Source organism: Hemicordylus capensis, chromosome 6, assembly GCF_027244095.1.
Source record: "Hemicordylus capensis ecotype Gifberg chromosome 6, rHemCap1.1.pri, whole genome shotgun sequence".
NCBI classification, from domain to species: domain Eukaryota; kingdom Metazoa; phylum Chordata; class Lepidosauria; order Squamata; family Cordylidae; genus Hemicordylus; species Hemicordylus capensis.
This window is the reverse complement of record NC_069662.1, coordinates 80,895,177-80,917,628: the sequence shown is the minus strand read 5'-3', so window position 1 is coordinate 80,917,628 and position 22,452 is coordinate 80,895,177. Positions and strand designations below refer to the sequence as shown.

The following is a 22,452-nucleotide window of genomic DNA, read 5'->3' as shown; positions in this document are numbered from 1 at the left end:
GCTCTAGCAAGTGTCTCTTGAGACGGAGCTCTCTTCTGACTTCTTGGCCAAAGAATTGCTGCTGCTTTGCCTGCTGCCTCAGCTTTGTGAGTGGTGGTGGACAGTGTTCTAATTTTTTCAGCTGTGTGCAGAATGAGTTTTGTTCTGGGCGAGAGTATCAAGGCAGTGTGCGCGCACATGCATTCAGAGTGGGGCCTTCTTGATTCAACCTGAGCGAGATCTAAAATTAACGGAGCGGACATCAGAAAATGTGTGAACGCACACACATGTGCACGCCTTAGAGGGAATGATAGTGGAGGAGCTGGGTGGTTGTTGGCTCCTGTCTGTCTCTCCATGTCTTTGAAATGTTGAAGCAGCTCTTCAGGATCATTTTAAGTTCCTGACACAATGCCTCTTCCTGAATTTGGATTAATGTGCAAGCTGAATACAAAGAATTAAGTGAGAAAGCTATGAAAATACTGACTTCATTCACAACATCCTACTTGTGTGAACTATAAAGAGCAAATAGCAATTGGAAATAAACTTGGAGCCCAACATTAGATTGGCAGTCTCAAATATAGAGCCCATAATTGAAAAACTAAGCAGGAGTGGAGAGGCTCATCCTTTTCGTAGAAAAGGTTTATGTGCTTTTATTTATCTCTAACGAAGCAGATGAGTAGGTTTAATCAATGAAGGAGTAATGTAAAGTTGTTGTTTATAGGGGGCCGCGGTATCAAAGACCCAAGACACTTTTTTTTTTTTTTTGGTCAGCTCTGGCAGCATAGTTCAGAACCCTCTTCCTTTTTGCATATCTTTTCCAAGCCATGTTTATGTTATACCACTAAAATATATTTAGCTAATTCATTCTTTTTTCTTCCAGTGGACTTCAGTATACAGGTTCTGAGCTCTGGGTCCTGGCCCTTCCAGATGTCATGTGCATTTGCTCTCCCTTCAGAGGTGAGGCTAACTTAGTCCTTAAGCTTGTGTTTCAGTTTTACAAGACAACTGAAATTTTATATGCGGTCCATGGCAAAACCAAAGTCTGGTCTAAGACAAAATTATGATTGGCACAGTATTTTAAAAGCAGACTTGGCCTTTGTACTGTTTTGCACCGTGTATAAAGGGTGGCCTATTTTCCTTCCTTTTTTGTCTACAAATGCAGCTCAGTGACCACTTGCTATGACGTGTTCTTAGCCTGCTGGGTCAAAACTATGCCAGTGGAAGTAGTTTGTACCTTGCTCCTTAAATGCTTGAAATTGTGGGCTGCTTAGTTTTTGTCTGGTGTGTCCGTGGCACATGTATGTGTGTTGTGAAATAGTGCAGTGATCTTTACTATTTATATAGTGGGGGCTCATTCTGAGGAGAGGAGAGGAAAAGGGTTCAGTGCCCCTGGCTGCAACATGCAGGGGGCAGGAGGAAGCAGAGGGGGAACAAGAGAGAGTGCCCACGAGTGTGGGGGTGGTTGCTGCAGCAGTGGGAGGGGGGAGAGAGCGAATACATGGGAGGAGGAGAGGGGAGCAAGAGGGAAAGAGCACGGGAGAGGGAGAGAACATGGAGGGGAGGAGGCAAGAAGAACGGTGAAAGGCAGGCCAGGGGCCACCACTGGGTTTTGTTCAGTGAGGAACAGTGAAATAGTCTACCTTGCTCAGGAGCAGAAGTAATGCATTTTCATCCAAGATTACATTTGTCCAAATATTTGCAATCGGTTACACTTCAAGCTACTTTCCAGAGCCTTCATTTCATGAGCTTTCTAGTTGGAATAAAATCTTCTGTACTAGACAAGTTTGGAATCCTTTATAGTAAGGAGTACCAATAGAAAAAAGAAAATTTGCTTTTAGCCTGCCCGAATTTGTAAAAACCAGACGGTTGCTAATTGCTTTTAAGTTGAAACAGCGTAAAAGTTCATCTTTTAGTAACTTTTACATATGTAAATACAATCTCCGAGAAAACACTCTTGTGTAGGTAGGTTCTATTGATATAAACAGGAACTCTGCAAGAGAAATAGCCCCATTCAGATAGTACTCTGAACCATGATTTAGATGCCTGCCCTCCCTATGCTCTCCTCCCTGCCTTCTCTTACTCCTTTGGGTGCTGGAAGAGATTGAAAGCTTCCTCTTTTGAACAGGGAACTGCACCTAGTTTAAAGGCAGAGGCTTTCAGTCTCCTTCCTCAGGTGCATGAGAAGGGTGGAGTCTGTGAGGTCATGGGGAGGGCAGGCTCATTCATGAGTCCAAACCGTGGTTTAGCTGATCATCTGAACTAGCTAAATGACTTCTCTTGCACAGTTTCCATTCATTTTAATAATGCTTGACATGGGGTCTTCCCAGTTGATCTTATTTTTCCTAAATACTTCCCTGTGAAAGGCACATCTTGATATAGTAGTTTGTAAATTGCTCCTTTAATTTAAGTTTAAGTTTTTAAGTTTAATTTGGTTAAACTTGATCTAAGTTGGCAGCATGCATTTAAGATTAAACATGTGGTTAAAATGTGATTTTAATACAAACAAACATGTATTTAAACATGCAGCTGGAGCGCAGTTACCAGAGATTTACTGCTTTCTATGCTAGTCGCCATAGTGGAAGAAAATTGACCTGGTTGTATCAACTATCCAAAGGAGAACTGGTTACTAATTGCTTCAAAAACAGATACACATTACAGGTGAGGTGCACCTTGTGTTGGTAAACTGATTCTACAAGGACACAGTTAAATCTGTACTCTACTGCTCCTGTCAAGCTGCTGGAGCTTCTTTCCCTCCCAGAACAAATGTAGGTAGAAGCAAATGAGTAGCAATGAGAGGGCCACAGTGTGTTTGTTTATAGCAGCTTTGAGTAGTAGTCCTGTCTTTTATCCTCCCCACCATTCTCCATGCATGGTTCTCCCTTCTGTAATGCACTTTATGTGACCTAGATTGTGAGGCCTGTAGGAATAAATATCTCTGAACCTATACATTAATACATGCTTACTCTTGGCCTCTTGGAGTCCTTGGTACAAGAGAGTTTATAAATCAAAATAGATTACTATGGTTTTAATGAGATCAGCTCACTTGAAGCACTTGGCTGAAAGCTTTTGACAATCAGCATGCTTGATAAAAAGGGACTGAAATGAAGATGAGCTCTCCTGTTAACTTCTTATTAGTTATATGCCTTGAGGTCCTTAAAGCACTCAGTGGACATAAAGAGGCTGTTGCAAAACTGGAGGATTTGACTGTGGTACTTGTATTGAAGGAAAACATTTTCAACATCCATTTGTATGAAATAACAAATAGTAAACAAAAGAGTGTCTGAATTCAGTTGATCAGGCTTTGTTCAGGTTCCACTTGCTTTGTTTGTGAAGACTTAAATTGCTTTCAAGTCACTTGAATTTGGGTTTTCAACAAAAACATTCTCTTCCCCCCCGCCTCGCCTGAAGGCATCTACATTCCAGATGGCAATTCTATTGCAGTATAACACAGAAGATGCCTACACTGTTCAGCAGCTGACAGACAGTACCCAGATAAAAATGGTAAGCTCTTTATCACATTAATTGTAGCTTTGTTAATTAATATATATTTATAAATTACTTCTTTGCCTTAACAGGTATCTAAGGCAGCTGACAATAAATCACAATATTTATTTATTTTTTTAAAAAAGTCCGCTCCCCAAGCCTCAAATATCAGTTACCAGGTTAGTTTTTGCTCTGGACCACTGGAAACCACCTGGCGTTTCTTTTATTCCAGAAGACTCCCACTGCATTGGATGCGAAAACCAGCAACTTCTTCAGTCATCTGCTCAGTTTTCATTTTGAGAAAGAAAGTTTTCAATCCTTTATGACTGAAGATAAATTTGAAAGACAAAAATAATTATGGCTAATGCCTCATGAAAGTTCCAAACTTTTTTTGTTTTTAAAGGCTCAGTGAGATTTCTAGTGGTCAGGTGGGGCTTGAGTACTCTGCATTACATAGTTGACCCGCCCCGTAACTAGCAAAATCAAAGTAAGCAAGTATATGCAAATACACATTTGTATATGCTGCACAATCCTGTTTTCTTAATGCTAAAGTTATTTGAGTTATCTTCGAGCAGAAGTTTTCTTTTTCTTGATTGCAAAGGACTCACTGCCCTGTAGTATACCCAAAGGATTAAACTCGATGCATTGCTTCAGTTTTGCACAGAAACATCCTGTTTTCATCTCTATCAACTGAAAAACATAGGGCAGGATCCAGACAAAGTCTTATTAATGAAATTAATGGGATTTGTTAGTATAACTAATTTGCCTCATTGATTTTAGTGGTACTTAATTATGACTAATAGTCTGGAAGCTGCCCTTAGCTTTTATTTTCTTAGATAAGATTATGAGAAATCTTAACTAGAAATGGAGTGAAGGACTAATTCTTTTTCCTCCTCTGACTTCTAGGATATTTTAGCGCAAGTACTACAGATTTTGTTGAAGTCAAAGTTATTGGTAAGTTCTCTTGTTTGGTTGTGTGTGTGGTGATTGGTTGCAAACATTTTCTGACATTGCTGCTAATTTTTGTTTCTTCACAGGTTTTGGAAGATGAAAATGCAAATGTTGATGAGGTGGAGCTGAAACCGGATACCTTAATAAAATTATATCTTGGTTACAAAAAGTAAGGAATATCAACTAGTATAAGCCACTCAGGCATAATTGTAGAAGGCTTTCAGACCTCTTGTTCTTAGAACTGGTAGTTAGCATTGGAGAGTTGATGTCTAGAGTATCCATTAGAACACAGGCATACAATTCCATGTCAGTGTCACTAACGTGGTGATTGAGCAAACACTTGCTGCAGTTAAACCTAAGCGAATTGATTTATCTGTCATTGGCCCTATTGGATACATATACATGATCCCCACCGCAAGGTCATCTGAGGAGGTCCGTCTCCAGTTACCACTGGTTTGTCTGGTGGCAACTCAGAGGCAGGCGTTCTTTGCAGCTGCCCCAGGGCTGTGGAATGTACTCCTGGCAGAAATCTGTAATCTGAATTCATTGCTGGCCTTTGGGTGAGCCCTTACAACCTATCTGTTTGGCCTGGCCTTCCAGGGTTTTTAATTTGTTGTAAATTGTTTTTAACTGCTGTAAGTGTTTGGCCAGGTTCTCCAGGGTTTTTTTTTTTAACTGTTTAAATGTTTTAACTGTTAATTGATTGTAATTGTTTTTATTTTGATGTAAGCCATCTTGTGCCTTTTTTGGAAGGGCATCATATCAATCAATCATGATTTGTTACAATGCCATTGGACTATCCAGCTCTAAATGCCCCAGTTGTGCATTGTGAGAACAAGACATAAATTGTACAAAATATGTTCTAGTTGCAATATATTCTCAAGTTTGCATATTTTTGCAAATAACTTGTTTCCAAAGTGTTACGGTGGGGAAGGATACAGAGTCAGAGAGCTGCAGAAGTTCTTGCCTCTGAATGCCCCTCTGAGGACGTCTGTAGTGTTTTGAGCTGCTAACAGAGTGAACAACTGTCCAAATCTCTGACGAATGCGATGCAAGCTTGGTTTTCTTCCTTCACTTCAGATTTGTGTGTGGTCTGCTGTAGAGCATTCACTATCCTTGAAAGTATATGGAAAAGCCTCTGCTTGCACATAGCTTGCTAAGCATGTCACACTTGCTGTAGGTGCAACTGAGCTTGCTGAACCAAAGTGAACATTTTTTCGTTATGCAACAATGAGGGCTAGAAACATATATTTAAAATCATGTTCTACATCATGTGGTACACCTTTTAGAATTTTTATAACTTTTGTTCTTGCTGTATATAGACTTAATCTTGCCTAATCTCTTCCTGGCAGCAAAAAACTAAGAGTGAATATAAATGTGCCAATGAAGACTGAACAGAAGCAAGAACAGGAAACTACACACAAGAATATAGAGGAAGACAGGAAACTTCTGATCCAGGTGATGGGTTCGAGTAACTTAGACTGCGAGCTGAAGTTCTTAAGTGGGCTGGTCTTTGTTAGCACTTGCTATATAAAATATAGTAAAACTATATATTCCAAATGTGAAGTGAGCTTATTAGAAATCCACAAGACTGCAGATCGTCATAGATGGATTATCTTATTGTTGAAAGTTTATGCAGATTATGAATTTGTACATTGATATTTCTATATTCCACTAATTCTTCATTAAACCAAGCAACCTCTGTATATTTGCAGTGGTTCAGCCAAAAATCTTTGGTAACCAGTGGCTAATCTAGGATGAAATGTTATTCTTAATGCTGTTTTTCCCCCCTTTGTATATTAGGCTGCTATTGTAAGGATTATGAAGATGAGAAAGGTCTTGAAACATCAGCAGTTACTTGGAGAAGTGCTCACGCAGCTGTCATCAAGATTCAAACCACGAGTCCCTGTAATAAAGGTGTGTGGGGAGAGCAGTCCAGCTCTAGTTAAAATAGGAAGCTTTCCCCCTCAATATTGAAGTGTGCATTTGTGGCAAAGCTGCATCCTTCTACATAGTTCAGAATTGCTATACTAAGCTGTGTCTTCAGATAGTGCCAGGTGCAATATGAATTTTGTTTTATGCTTTGGTACAAAACACTTCGCAAACACCAGTCTCAATCAGTGTTCTCTCTAACCTTTTTCATCTGTGTGTAGAACTAGATTTGTTCTGGGTAGCAGTATTTGCACACATGCATTCAGGGTGGGGCCTTCCTGATTCAACCTGAGCGGGTTCTAAAATTAACTGAGCGGACACCGAAAAATGTGTGTGTGCACGTGCGCACGCCTTAGAAGGAACACTGCTCATCATCTCATCTAGTTACCAGGTTTTTTGCCAAGCCTTTGAGACTATGAGTACTTCTGTGTTGCTCAGGTCAGAGCTGCCAGTACACTTTAGCTTGGTGCAGTGTCTCCCACATGAGTTTCAGATCTGGTCAGTTAATTTTATCCAGGTTTTTAATACTACAGGAGGACAGTATATTTGCCATCTCTTCCAGCTTGGCCCGTCTCCCTGCCTTAAAACAGAAGTATAACTCCGTAAAAGTGTTGTTTTGCTGTTGTAATTGTTTTTGTTTGCAGTGCATCAGATCTATAGAAGTGAGTTACTAAATAGGATGTAAATAAAAACTCCCATGTTTGCTTTTTCCAGAAATGTATTGACATTCTAATAGAGAAAGAGTACTTGGAACGTGTGGATGGAGAGAAGGACACCTACAGTTACTTGGCTTAACAGTTTTTAGCAGCTGTCTGAGTGACACTCAGCAAATAGTTATGTGATTGAAAGAATGAGAACTGAACTTCATAGCAGCCAGCTTGCTGCCGTTTGGACCTCCATTTTTATAATTGAGACCAGGACTCCCATCAGCCAGTCTCGGAACTACATCAGACCTGCTCAGGATTGATACATTTCAAGTATGTAAATATGGATACCAATGCCATTTAACCTAATTTAAGAACAGAAAGGAACCCAAAACCTTCTCCTCTGGTGGGTTGCATGCTACTGCATTTAAATCAATACATTGGCTATACAACGAACAGCTGTTGCACCAGGCAGCACTTATACATGTTGGCAGCACTTTGAGAAGTCTGATTTGGGCCCATGTGTAATCTGCTATGAAAAATCATTTGTATAGTGTGTTTCATTTTTTAATGTGTGATAAATAAAGAGTTTAAAAAACTTCTGTACGAGTTGCATTTGATTTTATTAAGTTCCATGAGTTACTTTCTTAAATGTAAATAAAGGTACAATGATTATGAAAGCCAGATGAATTGGGTACTGTTTTGCTTTCAATTTATCTAGCAAAATAAACACATTGCTGGTTTCAAAAATTAGAGTCTTGCACAACTTTGATATTTTGGTATTCTGTGGGGATAATGTAGTATTAAACAGAACAAGATTTAAAGTTTTATACAGTAGGTCTCAAATATTTTCTGCAAAACTAACTTTAAATATTAAAGCACTTGGTATCAAGTGTTTACTGAGTGTTCAAAGTGCTCCAAATATGTTATCTTGATAGAATGCTTACACCAACCCTGTAAAAGGTCTGTTGCAGTTGGAACCCTGAGCCAGAGAGGGAAAGCTCTGCCTAAGGCTACCTAGTGAGTTCATAAGAGGTAAGGTTCAAACCAGGGAAATCCAGATTTGCAGCTGTCACCTACCTTTTCCACGAGCTCAGGACAGTAAATATCTTCTTGCAACAGCCCGTGGGGGCAGGCTAGAGTGAGGACATGACTATCTTAGGTCTGAGTGTCCTGCATGGCAGAGAATGGGCTTGAGACCTTGACTGCCGTTAACTCTCACTGGCTCTTCTTGTAAATGCCAGCTAAAATTTACAAGTTACAGCTAGGTGCTTTCAGTGAGAAATGGGAGTGGCTTCAAAAACAAGTCTGATCATGGAGAGCCAGGACACCTCTTCTCCTCTGCCCCCACCAAAAAAAGGCAAGCTGTACTTGTTCCACAGCCTGCACATGGCATTGGCATGCTCAAAATGTCAATGAATAGGGCAGTTCTCTGAAGAGGCAAAGGCTGTAAATGTGTGAGATTGTTTCCATGATTGAAAGTGCCCCTTTTGGGGGAAAGTCTGGAGGGGAGGGAGAGAGACCACTCAAAAACCATGACAGAACACAGCTGGTGCCCTTTTACCATAAAGAATGAATTTTCAAAGTTAAACCTCAGATTTGGGGGATATTTAACCTTTGCTGTAACCCTGTCTTCCTTCAAAAGATGGAAGTATACCAATTAAACGTAAAGTTCAAGTATCCTTTATTCAAGGTTGAAAAATGTACCACACTGCATTATTGCAAAAGTTCAATGGTACAAAACATGTTGCAGCTGGTGAGAAGACAATAAAAAGTTCATTTTTAAAAATTGTCACTATAAATTACAGATACAGTACTTTGCAAATTCTGCATTCCAAATTGCATCAATTTAATCTTCAAAAAATTGCCCACAGTACTAGAAACTCCTGAAGATAAGGCAGCTGTTTTATAGAAGAGGTAGCTGGTATCAAGGGATTTCCATTTCTCTTTCAATGCCTACATACTTAAGGGCATCAGCCTGGCTGTATCTGGAACAAAATGGAAAGCATTTTCAGATTGACACTTTGTAAATAGGTTAAACACTTAAACCAGAAGAATGTGTGTATTCCACATCGTGATGGTGGGGAGTGCAAAATTTCTAGTGGATTAACAGCTTCTACCATCTCTCTCCTGCATGTATGTTAAAGCTAGGATGGCTTTTCAGTTGAAATACCTCCCAAAACAATTCTATATTTGACACTTCTTTAGCTTACACCTACTGGCTGACACAGCATGCAGAAGACTGTAAAAGATGGAAGGGAACCGCATAGGCTGGGTCTGTCCCATTTCTATGAACCCTTCTGCAATTGCAGGCTGCAACTATACTTCCATCGAGAATAAGGGAACTATTGTCACAGCCTTCAATCATGCAGGAGTTTATAGGAGTGGACCTGGCTATGCCACTGTGCAGGTGTTTCCTCTGCATGGTATGTCATCTACTTTCTCCATTCCATGTTTGGCAACAAGACAGGCAAGTAGAAGTTATTCTCATGACTTGCATATATGCTGAAACAAAGGAAGTGGTTCTCTGATGCGTGATCTTGTGAATGGGCTGGTTTGGAGACACACCACCTCCACACACAAGGCTGGGGACATGCCCAGAGTGTACCTGCCCTGATGTTACAGGAAGACATCCCAGCACTTTTAATTGTGTGAGGGGAGCATTCATCTGAATCAACCTTCTCTACACATGCTCCAAAACCTCATTTAAACAGGCCCAATGAGTAGTTCTGAAATAGTGTGAAACAGCTGTCATGAGGGAAATTACACAAAGTAATCTCATTGACATTAAAAGGATAAGCATTTTTATTTCCCACTTTTCCTCTGAGGAGCTCAGAGCAGTGTACATGCTTATTTTTATCCTCACAATAACCCTGTGAAGACTACTTTGAGTAATTTCCCTCATGGCAGCCATCATACCTACCTATAGTCAAAAAACAGCTCTTCACCAGTTTGAATGGCTCTCTTAGCAAATATACCTATTCTGTGATCTCCATTAACCATCATGACTGTAAAACAAAAAGTGGAGTCAGTACAAGACTTTAACACCTCTTTGAATACAAGTTAGTAAATTACTGCTGTCAAATGTGTAAACATTCACCTTTTGCATAGCAGTTTGGATTGACTGAATGGTTTGCAAATCTTATCTTGTTGCCCTTCCGTGTTGCATCAACCACAAAATCTAAAAAACAACAACACACCACATAGTAAGTTTGCAACAGTCTGGAACATGAACAAGTCCTAGCACATTAAAATGGTTTGTATGGCTGGAAAAGCCTTCCAGGTATCTGCCACTAGGGCTAAAACATTTGAAGAGAGAGTTAGATGATGAAACTCTTAACAGTTTAGCTTAATTTACCTTGCATCACATTTGCCCAATCCTACAGTAAAGCTTATTTTACAAATCCATACTGAAAAGGCTTAATTTCAAATACTTCCCCAAACACCAGTTAACATTTTCCTAGTGTGTCAGCCTTCCCTATTAGGGATGTGAAGAACATTTCATGCTCGCAACAGAACACCCTTCAAATGAAGGGCCTGTTTTGAGCATGGAACTGAATGACTCCATTTCGAGTGTTCTGTGTGCCATTGTGGAGGCATATTTCCCCCATGCTGACTGGTTTGGGCACTGGGTTCCCAATGGCTTGTGATCTCCAGTTGGCTTCTTGGTTGGCTTTTTATCGTACAAATCAACTTGATTTGTGTAACAAGCCAACCAAAAAGCAAGGCGTTCGGAAGCCAATTTGAAGCTAGTGCCAAAACAAGTCAGCATTGGGAAAATACACCTCCAAATGATGCTTGAAATGTTCTGAGCTTGTTCTGTTGGAACAACCGGGCTCACCTGCTTGTTCAGACAGAATGTTCTTGGAATTTGCATTATGTTCAGAGCTCAGCCTGGAACACAAATCTCTTTCTGTGCACATTCCTATTGCCTATCATGCCACCTAACATGGTGAGGTGTGCAATGGATATGGCTTCTCACTTCTTAAAATTGTGTTAAGACTCCTGCTACCTTCCCCCACCAAGGCAAAGCTTGAAAATAAACACAGCTCTATCTAGTTTTGTATATCGTACAGCTAAGGCCTGAGATGTATGTAGGATATATTTAGCTGGAAACAGTTACATTAATACTACCGTGCCATATCCCAACAGAGAGTAAGTAATGAGTGGGTTGATGTAATGCAGGGGCAATGACAACACATACCATTATTCAAATTGAACAGAAAGCTGCACATATATTTGTCATATACTTTTCCTCTTCTGTCTGCTTCATCCTGAGAAATAATCTGTAAATAATTTGAGACTGTTGTAATAACTCAAGCAGGAGGTTGGTTTTGTCTCCCTCATCTTCCCCAATGTCTCCCACTCCTAGTTGTAAGCTGGCAAAACAGCTGATTTAGCTGAACGGAAAAAATACTTAAGAACTAGATACTGCTTCCTTTTTGCTGCTGATAAATCTTTTACAGACAGTCTCAGGTGGTTCAAAGCTAGATTCATTTTTCAGACCCTTGAACTTTTTCCTCATCTGCCTTTGCTTAGGAAGGAGAATCAGGACAAATTTGAATCCTTTCTGTGAACATATGCCAATATTAGCTTTATCCTCAGGTGTCTACCAACAAGATCATGGGGAAAGCCTATCCAGTCCTAACAATCCTTGGTTAAAGCCTTGTGGCATAGCACTCCATGGTGATGCATTAAAACTAAACATGTGCTATCAGGGCACTTTAGGTTTCTTATGGGGATGGATAGATTATCATGCTTTAAAACACACACACACCTTATCCCATCCCCACAAATAAAATGCTGCTAAAGCAATATCCTGTGCAAATCATCAGAAAAAAAGAAGAGTAACTCTTTGAGAGAGGGCTACATTTGTGTCATTCTATCCTTCCAGTTATGAATTATTTTTAAGATTACCATTTGAAATAGTTAAACGTAATAGAATTGTCGTTCTATACACAGACTTTCCTGAAGTAGTCTGAATACTGTTCTCTATATATGACATGTTAAATGTATTACCTCACCACAATATTCAGAGATGAATTCATTTTTCTGCACTGGATCCTTAATGAAAATCCCCCAGCCTGCCACATCTGAAGGTGCCAGCAGCAAGTGCTAGCAGAATGAAAAAGCAAATGCCTTAAGTTGGTAGAACTGGAAATACTTAACCCTAGCAAATACATTATGCAATGGTTACAGAACAAACACCAGCTGGAAAAAACTAACAACCAGTTTAGTCACACAAACAACAGCTCCCATGAATCATACACTCATGTGAACAGTGCAATGCCCAAAGTGGGGACTCATGGAAGATAACAAGATTAGAAAATGCAATTTTTAAATCAAAGGTGTTGCTGCAATTTGCCCTTTTTCAGAAATTAATTGACAAACTGGAAATCTTTTGAAAAGATCTGTACCAGTTATAGTACTTCCCAGAACTTTATACACTAGCCTTCAAAATTCTACACACATCTTTGCAACAAACTCACCTATGGACTGCCTCCACAGCATATGCTGCACAAGCACCCTCTCTCCTATTACAATGTTTACTTCCTGAATTTTTTTTTTTTTTGGCTCAGTAGCATTCAAAATTCCACTACCATTTTCTTAAGACCATCAAATACTGGCTGACATGATGTGCTGCAGTATGAAGCTCCTGCACACAGCAATGGGTATTGCCAAGGCCTCATGAGGCAGCCCCGATGCTGTAGGGAATGTGCAGATGTGCAGGCACTGTCTCCTATTCACGATAATGGGGGGAACTGCAGCAGGGCTGCTTGCGCAACTGCCTGTTCTTAACAGCATTAGGGCTGCCTTACAAGTCCACAGCAGACGGTCCACTGTGATGTGCCATGTTAGGCACACAGTGGGATGTAATGTTTGCACAGCTGCACAAGCACAAAATCACATTTATGGGTAGCAGTTGTAATAAATTAAGACAATGTAATTCCATAGCCTCTAGATGCAATATTTAAAATTAAAGTAGGATGAACCAGCACATTCCACATTAACTAATGAAGTAAATCTCATGTCCATCAGTGGTGAGACTTGTGCATCTGCTGCAGCTTTGCAGCAGGTAGGAAAGCGAGTATATTATGAAAATGAAGCAACAGGCCAGACAGCAGCCTTTACCAGAAATGATATGAGCCTAGAATTACCTGTTGCCAGCCAGAGGGTTTATGATAAAAATGTTGCCACCACTACTTTCTACTGAAATGAATGTAGCAAGCCATAGAGAGACAAATCTGCCTACCATGGAAATGTTTGTACCGTCACTAGAACAGCTTTTTCAAGGATGGCTTGGAATTAAAATTGGGTTCTCCTGAAGTAGTCTTAACAGAATACTGTTAGACTCGTGTCAATCTTACTATAGTACAAGCCATTTCAGCTTTAGATGACTTAGAAGGATCTGACCCCACAAGCATATACACCACCACTTAATGTCTACACTTGTAGAGGTATGTGTAAACTGCCTATTAAGGATCGCATCTGTAATATACAAACTAATTATACAGTTTTGCATATGTGGGCCATCATTTGGTGTTGCAATCAATAGGTAACATACAAGGGTTATTCACCTTCAACTTGGGGAAAAAAAGTAATTTGAAAAAATGAAAACGCCACTGTGAAGATCGCCAGATGAACTAAAAGATATAGTTCCAAGGAGCAGGCTAAGAAAAAGACCATCATCCATTTTGCTGGGCAAAGCACTCTTGGGCATACCTAACCTAGAAAAGGCAGACTTTGTACTGGATTGTCAGGTACAGACAGGAACAAGTTGTGTCTGGAATGTGCAAAAAGAGATGAACCACCTTTTTGGATCCTCGCTGAATGCTGCAGTTCTTGCAAGAGACATTTTTGCTGTCCCAGTGATCTGCTGCTCCACAAGTCAAGCAGAGATCTGGATCACATTCACGTACAGCCAAGTAGCAAGGACACTGCTTAGTATTGCACTGTGCTTTGCAGCGGCATCCAGGAAACCTGTTTTGACCTTCAAGAAGAACAAAGCAGAAAGCTGAACCAACTTTTGACATTTTGCATGCAACAGGCTTGCCCGTTATCTAATACTTCATCCTCAGATCTGAATAGTCCAAAACACCATTAGCTAAGGGGCCCTTTGCCTGATGTCTGCTTCAAGTGTACAAGCCATCCCTGCAGAAATTATGCACAGCAATTAAAACGAAGCACACACAAGAGCTCCAAACATTATTTAAACTTTCACTGCAGAGCACCATTTAGACCAGTTGTGCCTACCAAAACACCTATGTATGGTTTGTACCTTTGAATGCACTCAATATTCCTCTACAGCTACAAAGAGAGCCTGGAATTGATGGACAAGCTCTGATTCTCGGAACTTGTTTACTACTAGTGATCTTCTTGGAAGTATCTAATAAGCTTTCCAAGATTTGTAGGAATATATTTTGAAAACCTCTGTACTAGAAAATGAGTTTACTCATGGCTGTTAACTAATATCTGCCTCACCAACTTCTTTGGCTTTTCAAACAGTTTCTATCATGTGAGCCAGTCAGCAGGAATACTACTCTGTTTAAGTCCATTCTTTAGACAGAACTTGCTTTCCCTTCTTTGAAATGCTTCTAGCACGCCCCAGCAATTCACAAAATTATCCAGAACTCTTAAAATTCCACCACTTATTCAAGCAGATTGACTTCTCCAAATTAGATGTAAAAGTACTAATTTCTTAAATCACTTACATTCTGAACTGCACTGACAAAACTTCTCACAAAAGTTCTGAGCAATGACACAGGGGCATGAACTATCGCAAGGCTGACGTGGGTGATCACATGGCTGGTAGTTGTAAACATGATTGGATGACCCATCTGAACAAGAATAATATTTATAAGACTTTAGGAAAAGAAAATTTCACAGAATGTCTTTGAAGAACTTAACAGTAGAATTCCCATCTCCCCACAAAATAAAAATCTTTACATAGTGCTTTAATTTTTTTTTAAGGCAATGAAAAGGAGAAACAAGCTAAACACACCATGTCATAATTGTACATATTGACTTGTTTCCCCACAATGGGTGTGTGTGGGGTGGGGGAGAGGACCCAGCAACATTTGGAATTTCCCGTTTCACTGATTTCAATAGGAGAGTTAAAGAGAAGCTTACAACTTCTCCCACTGACATCAATAAGATGCTAATACTCCTAACATTTGCTGAAACAAGCCCAATGGATTATAACCTATAATTTCTTCTGTGAATGGAAGAAGTGCTGTTCATATAAATTTTCACTAATTTCCCCTTTTCTCTGCAGCCTGCTCAAATCTGCTCTTCCACCCCTCAGAAGCATATTTTTGGTGCGCAAAGGGAAAGGGTGTGTGATCAGCAGCAGATGGAGCTTTAAATGCTATCACCTGACTTATTATTTTGCAATGTGTTCTAAGGCTAACATGAAGATCACTCCAAACATTAAAAAAACATCTTGGGCAGAAAGCACTTCCATACATAAAAGTGCATGTAAATTGTCATATATGATGAAAGCACACATATCACTGTAACAGGTGCATGCACAATAATTCTTGATCTACTTGTGGTTTTGATGGTTCCGAGGTCTGTGATACTGGACATGATCCTTGTTTGTTTGTTTAATTTCGTTCAACCACCATGCATTGTTAACTTAAATGATTAGAAAGGGACACAATAGTTTCCTGAGGAAAGTTCTAGGCCTTTCCCTGGGCACCCCTGTTGCAAGAATGGAGGCAGGGCTGCCCTCGATCTCTGTTAGACTCCATCTGATAAGTATTAAAATATTTTAAGAAACTTGACAACCTTCCAGAAGATCATCTAGTTAAACCTTGCCATTGGCACTACCAAGAGGGGAATCAGTGGGCTTATATGCTATCCCATATTTTGCAAATGTACTTGCTGCCTTCACTAGAGGAACTTAGGCCCTGGGGTAGGGGAAAAATCCGTGATTGGCTCCTTGAGCCAGATGCCAGCAGAGATGCTGGTCTAGTCCAATATTCAAAGTTTTCCCTATGGCATCTTCACTTCAAGAAAAAAAGATCCACTTTGCATTACCTACTCAACCTCACCAGCACACCACTAAGGAAGACATTTGTCAATTTACATTTTCAAACCATGCCCTCAGCATATCCTGAGGAAAAATTTCACAAAGTTTCCATGGAAGAACACCTTTGCCCCTGTGGCCAGGGGCAAGTGGAGGACATTAAACATTACATCCTATACTGCTCCTTTTATGAAACATCAAGAGAAAAAATACGGGGTCAGATCATTGATACATTCATAGGTTCTGAAAAGGAATGTGTTAACTACTTGCTTGCGGATGTGTTTCATTATGTCAAGCGGTCATTTTTGCTTTATTATCTTTTAAAATTAGGAAGAAAACTGTATCTGCTAGCCCTGCTAAATATTTTTCAGAGGTACTCAAAAGAAAAAGCCATTAAAGCCAATTATTCAAATATCATGTATACATACTTTTTTTTTTTTAAGGATGGTAGTTTATTCCCAAGAATCAAAACATTAATGTTGGGTATTTAGCAGAGGAAGCATTTTTTAATATCAGAGCTGTATTACAGGAGAAGGAGAATCTGAGGTAGATGTGATTTTCGTTTGTTAAATTTTTGTGTTCAAGTCCAGTGTTAACAGGAACACACTTAGGTATGATGGTTTGAGGATTTATTTGCAACTTAAGATACTGACCTGGTAAACTGTTGAATTATATGAGCAGCTTAGGCCTGTATATGTACATATTCATTTTGTACCCTACATTTGGGTACAATTTTTTATTTTTTATTCAAATTACAAAACAACATTACATGGTGAAACCACCCAAGATTCATAATTTCAGTTTTCTCCTATAGTTTTGTATCTCTGTGTAATGGTATTAACTATATGAATAAGTAATGTGTCCATTACATCCCCCAGAGTCCTACTAAAATTACATACGTAAGTTTCTCTGGGCTCCCACATTCACATCAAGGTGCAGTTCCATGTACACGCCACTTTAAAAGGGACAATTCAGTTCCCTGCATTGAAATGAATGTGGAAGCCCCAGAGGGCTGGGAATATCCATGGGCTGTATTTTTAAAAAAGATTGGGGTTGGCGAGGACAATCTCCACCAAGCATCAAATAGAAACAAGTTAGCTGTGATTAACTTGCCCCTTTGTTTTCACGAGTCATTTTTTAAAAATATAAACCCATGCATTTCCTGAAGCCCTCCTGTCTACAAAGATTCACGAGATCTGGAGATGTACAAGTTCAAGCCCTCATGTAGTTTAATACTTCTTTCTTGAAAAACAAAAGCAGAATCTTAGAATTTTAAAAGCAAGTGGAGTGTAAAGAAGCTAACCCTTTTTCAGCTGTATTTTTCGGCAGTGAGCAGCCCACAACCTGTAAAAACACAAGAACACAATAAGGTCTATAGGCTGCATTGGGCTGGAAAATTTAGCAGAGTCATCCAGCTGGATCTTGAAAGTAGCTTTGAATGAAAGAGTCTTTGGTTTCATTTATCAAATAATAATTTTAAAAAGCTTAACAGAAAGAAAAATGTTGTCCCCTAACAGAGGAGGGACAATTTTCACTAATCTCTTCCCTCTGAGCTCATTGTGCCTCCTAAAAATATGTTCCTGAGGCTCGGGGAACCACAGGGACATATTTTTCAGAGACATGGAGGGCTGCACGCCCAGCACAGTACCTCCAGTGACTGCTCCTGTTGTCTATCTTACATTTCTTTTAGAATGTGAGATTTTTAGATCTTATTTATTTATTATTTCTCTATGTAAACCGCTTTGGAAACTTTTGTTGAAAAGCGGTATATAAACATTTATTGTTGTTGTTGCAGAAGGAAAGTGAAATGTGAAAATGAAAGACACCCCTGCCCTGTTGTGCATGCAAAACATTTGATTTCTATTCAGCACTGGATCGATTCACACCATATGTTTCCTGTCCATGTCAGCAGACCCTTCTTTGAATACACACATTAATGTGAACAAAGACAATCACTGATCTAGTCAGCAGAAATTTCTGTAGTCATGGCAGTATTCTCTATGCTGTGTTCACAGAAGTTCTATGTGCACACAATTCCCCATGCGCTTCAATATACATCTGAGTGAATGACTATGAATTAGTATCATAGTAACTTGAGGCCCAGAAAGAACACAGAATTGCATGTGTTTGTCCACTGATTTCAGTACACTTAAACATACTAAGGGATGTAAAACTTTAGCTTTGCTCTTAGTGTACAATACACTTCAGATTTCTATTTCTTCCACTCAAATATCAATACTATGGTAAATTCTTCTTAATTTACAGTTGGGGAATTAAAGCTAAAAATAGGGACAACTTACATACAATATCCCAAGTCATCTTACTATCCATTGGACCACAGTGGCTCTAAGATTTCCTTCCTTCTCCAAGATTTTCACTGGCCTATTTTTGTTCAATCCCTATATCAGACTGAAATTCTACTAATAAAAAGCATTCTGTGGAGGTGTTGAAGAAGAAGAAAAATACTAAGACCCTTCACAATATTCAACAACCCACCCCCCCGAACAACTTTCAGATTTCAGAGCAGGAAATCCCCTCCTCTCTAATAAGAGGCGGTTGGTAGGGAACATGAATTAGAGGGGTTGCAAGGTAGACCGTCAGAAAGCTAGATCGATGGCCTCTCTCTGTTACTTACTAATTCTTATAAGACTACAGAGGGTCTAACTTTTTTTTGGAGGGGGGGGACAACTGGGCAATTAGCTGGGAGGAACATGGTTCACATTGGGTACAGAATATTGTTCTAATTACTTGAAGTAAAACAGAAGAGTTCAGGAGACTCAATACAAGGCAGGATTTCTTATTTGCCAAATAAGATGTTTATACATGATGAAGTTCCACTAGGATCTCTCTGCAATGCTTATATTACAAATACAAGGTTATGTCATAGGGAGGTTTGTGACCAACCCATCTAAGATGCCAATATTCAGGTCCAGGAAGTCTTAGGATGAGGCAATGAGTGCACATGTGTTTTGATTTTGTTCTCACAAAATACATTTACTATAGTGAGAGTTAACAATAGTTGAGTCTCCTTCAGCAGGGATTTTATTAATGTGGTTTTAATTCCCTTTTTGCTCTTAAAAAGCCTTAGTTCTTGGCTTGCCAAGATATTGCTGACATCCTCAGTGCTGAAACAACCCATTTACCTGTGTTTCCTCTTCTTCTTTCTTGGAGGAGTATCAACATCTTCAGCTGGGGCAGGAGCAATAATACTAGATTCCTTTACTCTAAACTCATACACCTAGAAAGAATGATACATGTCTCAAAGACACTTCAGCCATTTTCCATGAAGTCAGCATGGATAAGAGCATGGATAAAATTGATGTGTATGTAAGCAACATACACACGACAGCAATGAATGCACCACTGAGAGACCTTAAAAGGCCAAGTTGATGACAGATCATCCTGGAGAGAGTCTATTTCTGTGGTCACTAGGAGTTGACACCAACTTGATGGAACTTAATTTAAGCAACATATAATTTATTTCTTTATAGAATTAATTTGGTCTCGGATGACCACGCAAAATCTAATGCAAATTAGAGGATTTATTAAACATAAGTTATTTTTTGTACACTATAAAAATGCTAAAAATTTGAAGTCCTCAGAAAAGAGACTTTAGTATCACTACTCTATCACTCTTTTTTGAGAAGTATTCTCTTTAGCTGTCACTTCGCTCTTACCTGTCTACATGTTTTGGTCCCAATTAACCTGGCAATTGCACAGAAATTATCATAGTAGGTTCCAATGAGGACTCTGAACATTGAAGCTTCTGCACCACTCCATTCAACATTCTCAGGAGGCTCGATATTTGGCTTCATCTTGATTGGCGTTTGACACCTGGAATTTGCTTCTGCAATAACAAGAACATTGAAGCAATTTTTCAAAACCCTTGGAAAAAATGCAGAAAGAAAACCAATACACTACACAGAATATTTTTTCAATGGGATACCACTTTATTTATAAAATAACTACTTAGGCTCCTAAAGGGACTCTTAATAGTTTCCTTTTGCCCTTCTGATAGAGTCTAATTTGGTGTTCCCTAAACATCTCTGGTACACAGTTTTTTTGAATAAATTGGAAACAAATCCAGAGCAGTTACATACAAAGGGTGCAGCCGATGACTTCCTTAGAGTGTTGGTGTGACTGTTTACATTTTTAGTACTATTTACTTAATTTATTTAATGTGTTTATATGTGTTTGAAAACATATGTTTGTAATTGTGTAAACTGTTAGTGTAAGTAGATGCAGGAGGTTGACTAACAGCAGCAGCACCAACAGTAAGACCCCTGCAGGAAGGACAGAGAAACCGCATTTGGAATGCAGGACAGAAGAGAGAGCAGTTACGGAAATCAGAGTTCAGTTGGTCTGGTGAGCTGGAGACTTGAAGAAGAAGGGGAAAAAGGAGTAGCGAACAGGAAGGACTTCTCTGAAGGGGAGAGAAGTGAGGCTCAAGGAGAAGCAAGGGGTAAATCTGCTCTCTATAAGAAAGCCTACTGTCTGTTCAAAAAAAGACCTGAAAGTCCTGAGAGGGGAGGCCGGTCAGAAACAAGGTAATCAAGCCAGGCACCTAACCTCTATGTGCAGTGTAGGGAGGAAAGAAAAAAGAACCCTAACTGTGTGACATCTGGAAAATATCTGCACTGCTGTAATTTGTGAGTTAAATGTTTGTGTAAACCCAGAAATGACTATGATTTTTTTTTCACTGAAACCTTGTAACCATCACCCTTGTCCTTTCAGTATTCTAAAAAAACAAATACATTTTAATTCCTCTCCTGCATCACCAGAAGAGATACCCCATGCTATCATACAAACAAACAGAAAAGAAGATAATTTTTGGTCTCAGATCTTGCCCAGAACAGATCTGAGCGGTGGCAGCAGACACCATGAAGCAGAGAGACCCTCAAAGCAAGTATTTCTCTGTATTAGTATCACTGAATAATCCAATCACCCTCTGTATCAGGAAGTCAGATAACCTGCCTTCAGAGAAGACTAACTTGGAAGGAGGCATGCCTGGAGCCTTAACGTTTATTGTAGCACTCTAGCAGTTCGCTCAAGTCACCGAAATCTCAACCACACAAAAAAACAAAAACAAAACATGCAAATCTGTACATTCTGGAGTTTTCTTCAACAACCCAGCCCTTAAACTCTAGTTCTTTGCAGAACCTACAGGATAATACATGCAATTAAACTGGTGGGAAATCGACTTGCTGTTTCCTAGCCTGGTACTCCATTAAAAAAAATCTATGGGACCTAATAATATATTTTTTAATATATCCAATAACAACAAAAGCTATTTGGAAGTAAACTAGTGAGCAACACTGTCTCACCCGAGGAGCTTGAAGTCTCATCTTTCTTCTCCTCTTCTTCTTTATCATTATTTTCACCTCCAGTTTCGGTCCCAGCTTCTCTGTCACTGTCTGTATCCTTTGATTCCAGCACATTTATAGTTGGAGTGCTAGGCCTGCTGGTGTTATTTGGAAGCCTTCCCCTTCGGCGGCCCCCTGGGCGCTTGGGTGGTGTTTTTATTCGCTCAGCAGTTAATGCGGCTGCAAACTCTTTGGCTCCTTCCTAAACATCAACGCACACATAGAGGACAAGGATTTTAAGAAGATAATAAGTAGTAGGGTTGATGAGTTGTAAAAAAATGTAGTTCCAAAGACTTATGTTGCAGACACAGACAGGGCTTGCATGTGTTCAGTGGGTGGTTTGACTTTTCTGAGCAGCAGATGCAGACAGACAGACGTGTCATGCTATGTACAAACCATGTTGGAAATTCCTCTTATTTTCAGCAGAGGGTTGCTTTATGGCATGGAGGACCATTGAAGTGAAGGGGAATTTCCAAAGTTGTTTGACAAGGCTTTTTGAGAAATTCAAGTTCAAATCTCCCTTCGGTACACACCATTAGTCACACAGTTCTTTGGATGATGTTTTAATTATTATATAATGTCACACAAAGTTTCTTTAACTTTGCTTTCTTCAAAAATATAAATGAAAGTTCATTATACAAGCCAGCTGGATAAGGGAGGTCATGGGAAACATTTAGCATTACTTATCTGTTCATTTGACAGCTTGGCAGTCTCATTACCCCCCTATATAAATGAAGTTCTTCAAGAGAAACCCAGTCCAATCACACAACTAGAATTGTGAATAGAAGGTCCTTGATAGTAATACTTTTCAGGGATCATGATGGCCTTAATCATAAGAATTCCAGAATCTGAACCACAGCTGAAGTGGCATTGGCAATCCTCCTCCTTTCAATGTAGCGTAGCAGTATTAGGAACATTCACTTGCAGGTAATGTTTTGTGTGTTTGTTTTTAATTCCAGGGATTATCATTGGGTCACTCTGATGAAAAAATGAAAAGCAATGTCCTTCAAACTTCCATCTTGCACCTAAACTCATTTAAATTTTATGAATCCTAGACAAATTTTCACTT

At 39.5% G+C, this 22,452-nt stretch overlaps 2 protein-coding genes across 9 annotated transcripts in view; one reads left to right on the top strand and one right to left on the bottom strand.

Annotated features, from left to right (window-relative positions):
* Window positions 1-7,591, top strand: part of CUL1 (cullin 1) — a 107,237-nt gene extending 99,646 nt beyond the window's left edge. For both annotated transcript variants that reach the window (XM_053265739.1, XM_053265740.1), the window contains exons 15-22: window positions 860-936; window positions 2,506-2,637; window positions 3,388-3,480; window positions 4,369-4,416; window positions 4,500-4,582; window positions 5,766-5,871; window positions 6,217-6,330; window positions 7,060-7,591. In XM_053265739.1, the coding sequence (XP_053121714.1) occupies window positions 860-936; window positions 2,506-2,637; window positions 3,388-3,480; window positions 4,369-4,416; window positions 4,500-4,582; window positions 5,766-5,871; window positions 6,217-6,330; window positions 7,060-7,140 (734 nt within the window). In that variant the 3' untranslated portion in view covers window positions 7,141-7,591. The remainder of the gene's footprint in view (window positions 1-859; window positions 937-2,505; window positions 2,638-3,387; window positions 3,481-4,368; window positions 4,417-4,499; window positions 4,583-5,765; window positions 5,872-6,216; window positions 6,331-7,059) is intronic.
* A 1,065-nt stretch (window positions 7,592-8,656) lies between these two features.
* Window positions 8,657-22,452, bottom strand: part of EZH2 (enhancer of zeste 2 polycomb repressive complex 2 subunit) — a 92,053-nt gene continuing 78,257 nt past the window's right edge. For 6 of the 7 annotated variants that reach the window (XM_053265737.1, XM_053265736.1, XM_053265732.1 and 3 more), the window contains 11 exons: window positions 21,345-21,585; window positions 19,698-19,867; window positions 19,164-19,258; window positions 17,324-17,364; window positions 14,702-14,827; window positions 13,802-13,980; window positions 12,009-12,104; window positions 11,194-11,275; window positions 10,090-10,170; window positions 9,913-9,997; window positions 8,657-8,977 (listed from right to left, as the gene is read on the bottom strand). In XM_053265737.1, coding sequence (XP_053121712.1) covers window positions 8,917-8,977; window positions 9,913-9,997; window positions 10,090-10,170; window positions 11,194-11,275; window positions 12,009-12,104; window positions 13,802-13,980; window positions 14,702-14,827; window positions 17,324-17,364; window positions 19,164-19,258; window positions 19,698-19,867; window positions 21,345-21,585 — 1,257 coding nt within the window. In that variant the 3' untranslated portion in view covers window positions 8,657-8,916. The remainder of the gene's footprint in view (window positions 8,978-9,912; window positions 9,998-10,089; window positions 10,171-11,193; window positions 11,276-12,008; window positions 12,105-13,801; window positions 13,981-14,701; window positions 14,828-17,323; window positions 17,365-19,163; window positions 19,259-19,697; window positions 19,868-21,344; window positions 21,586-22,452) is intronic. The other variant, XR_008310449.1, reaches the window with a different exon arrangement.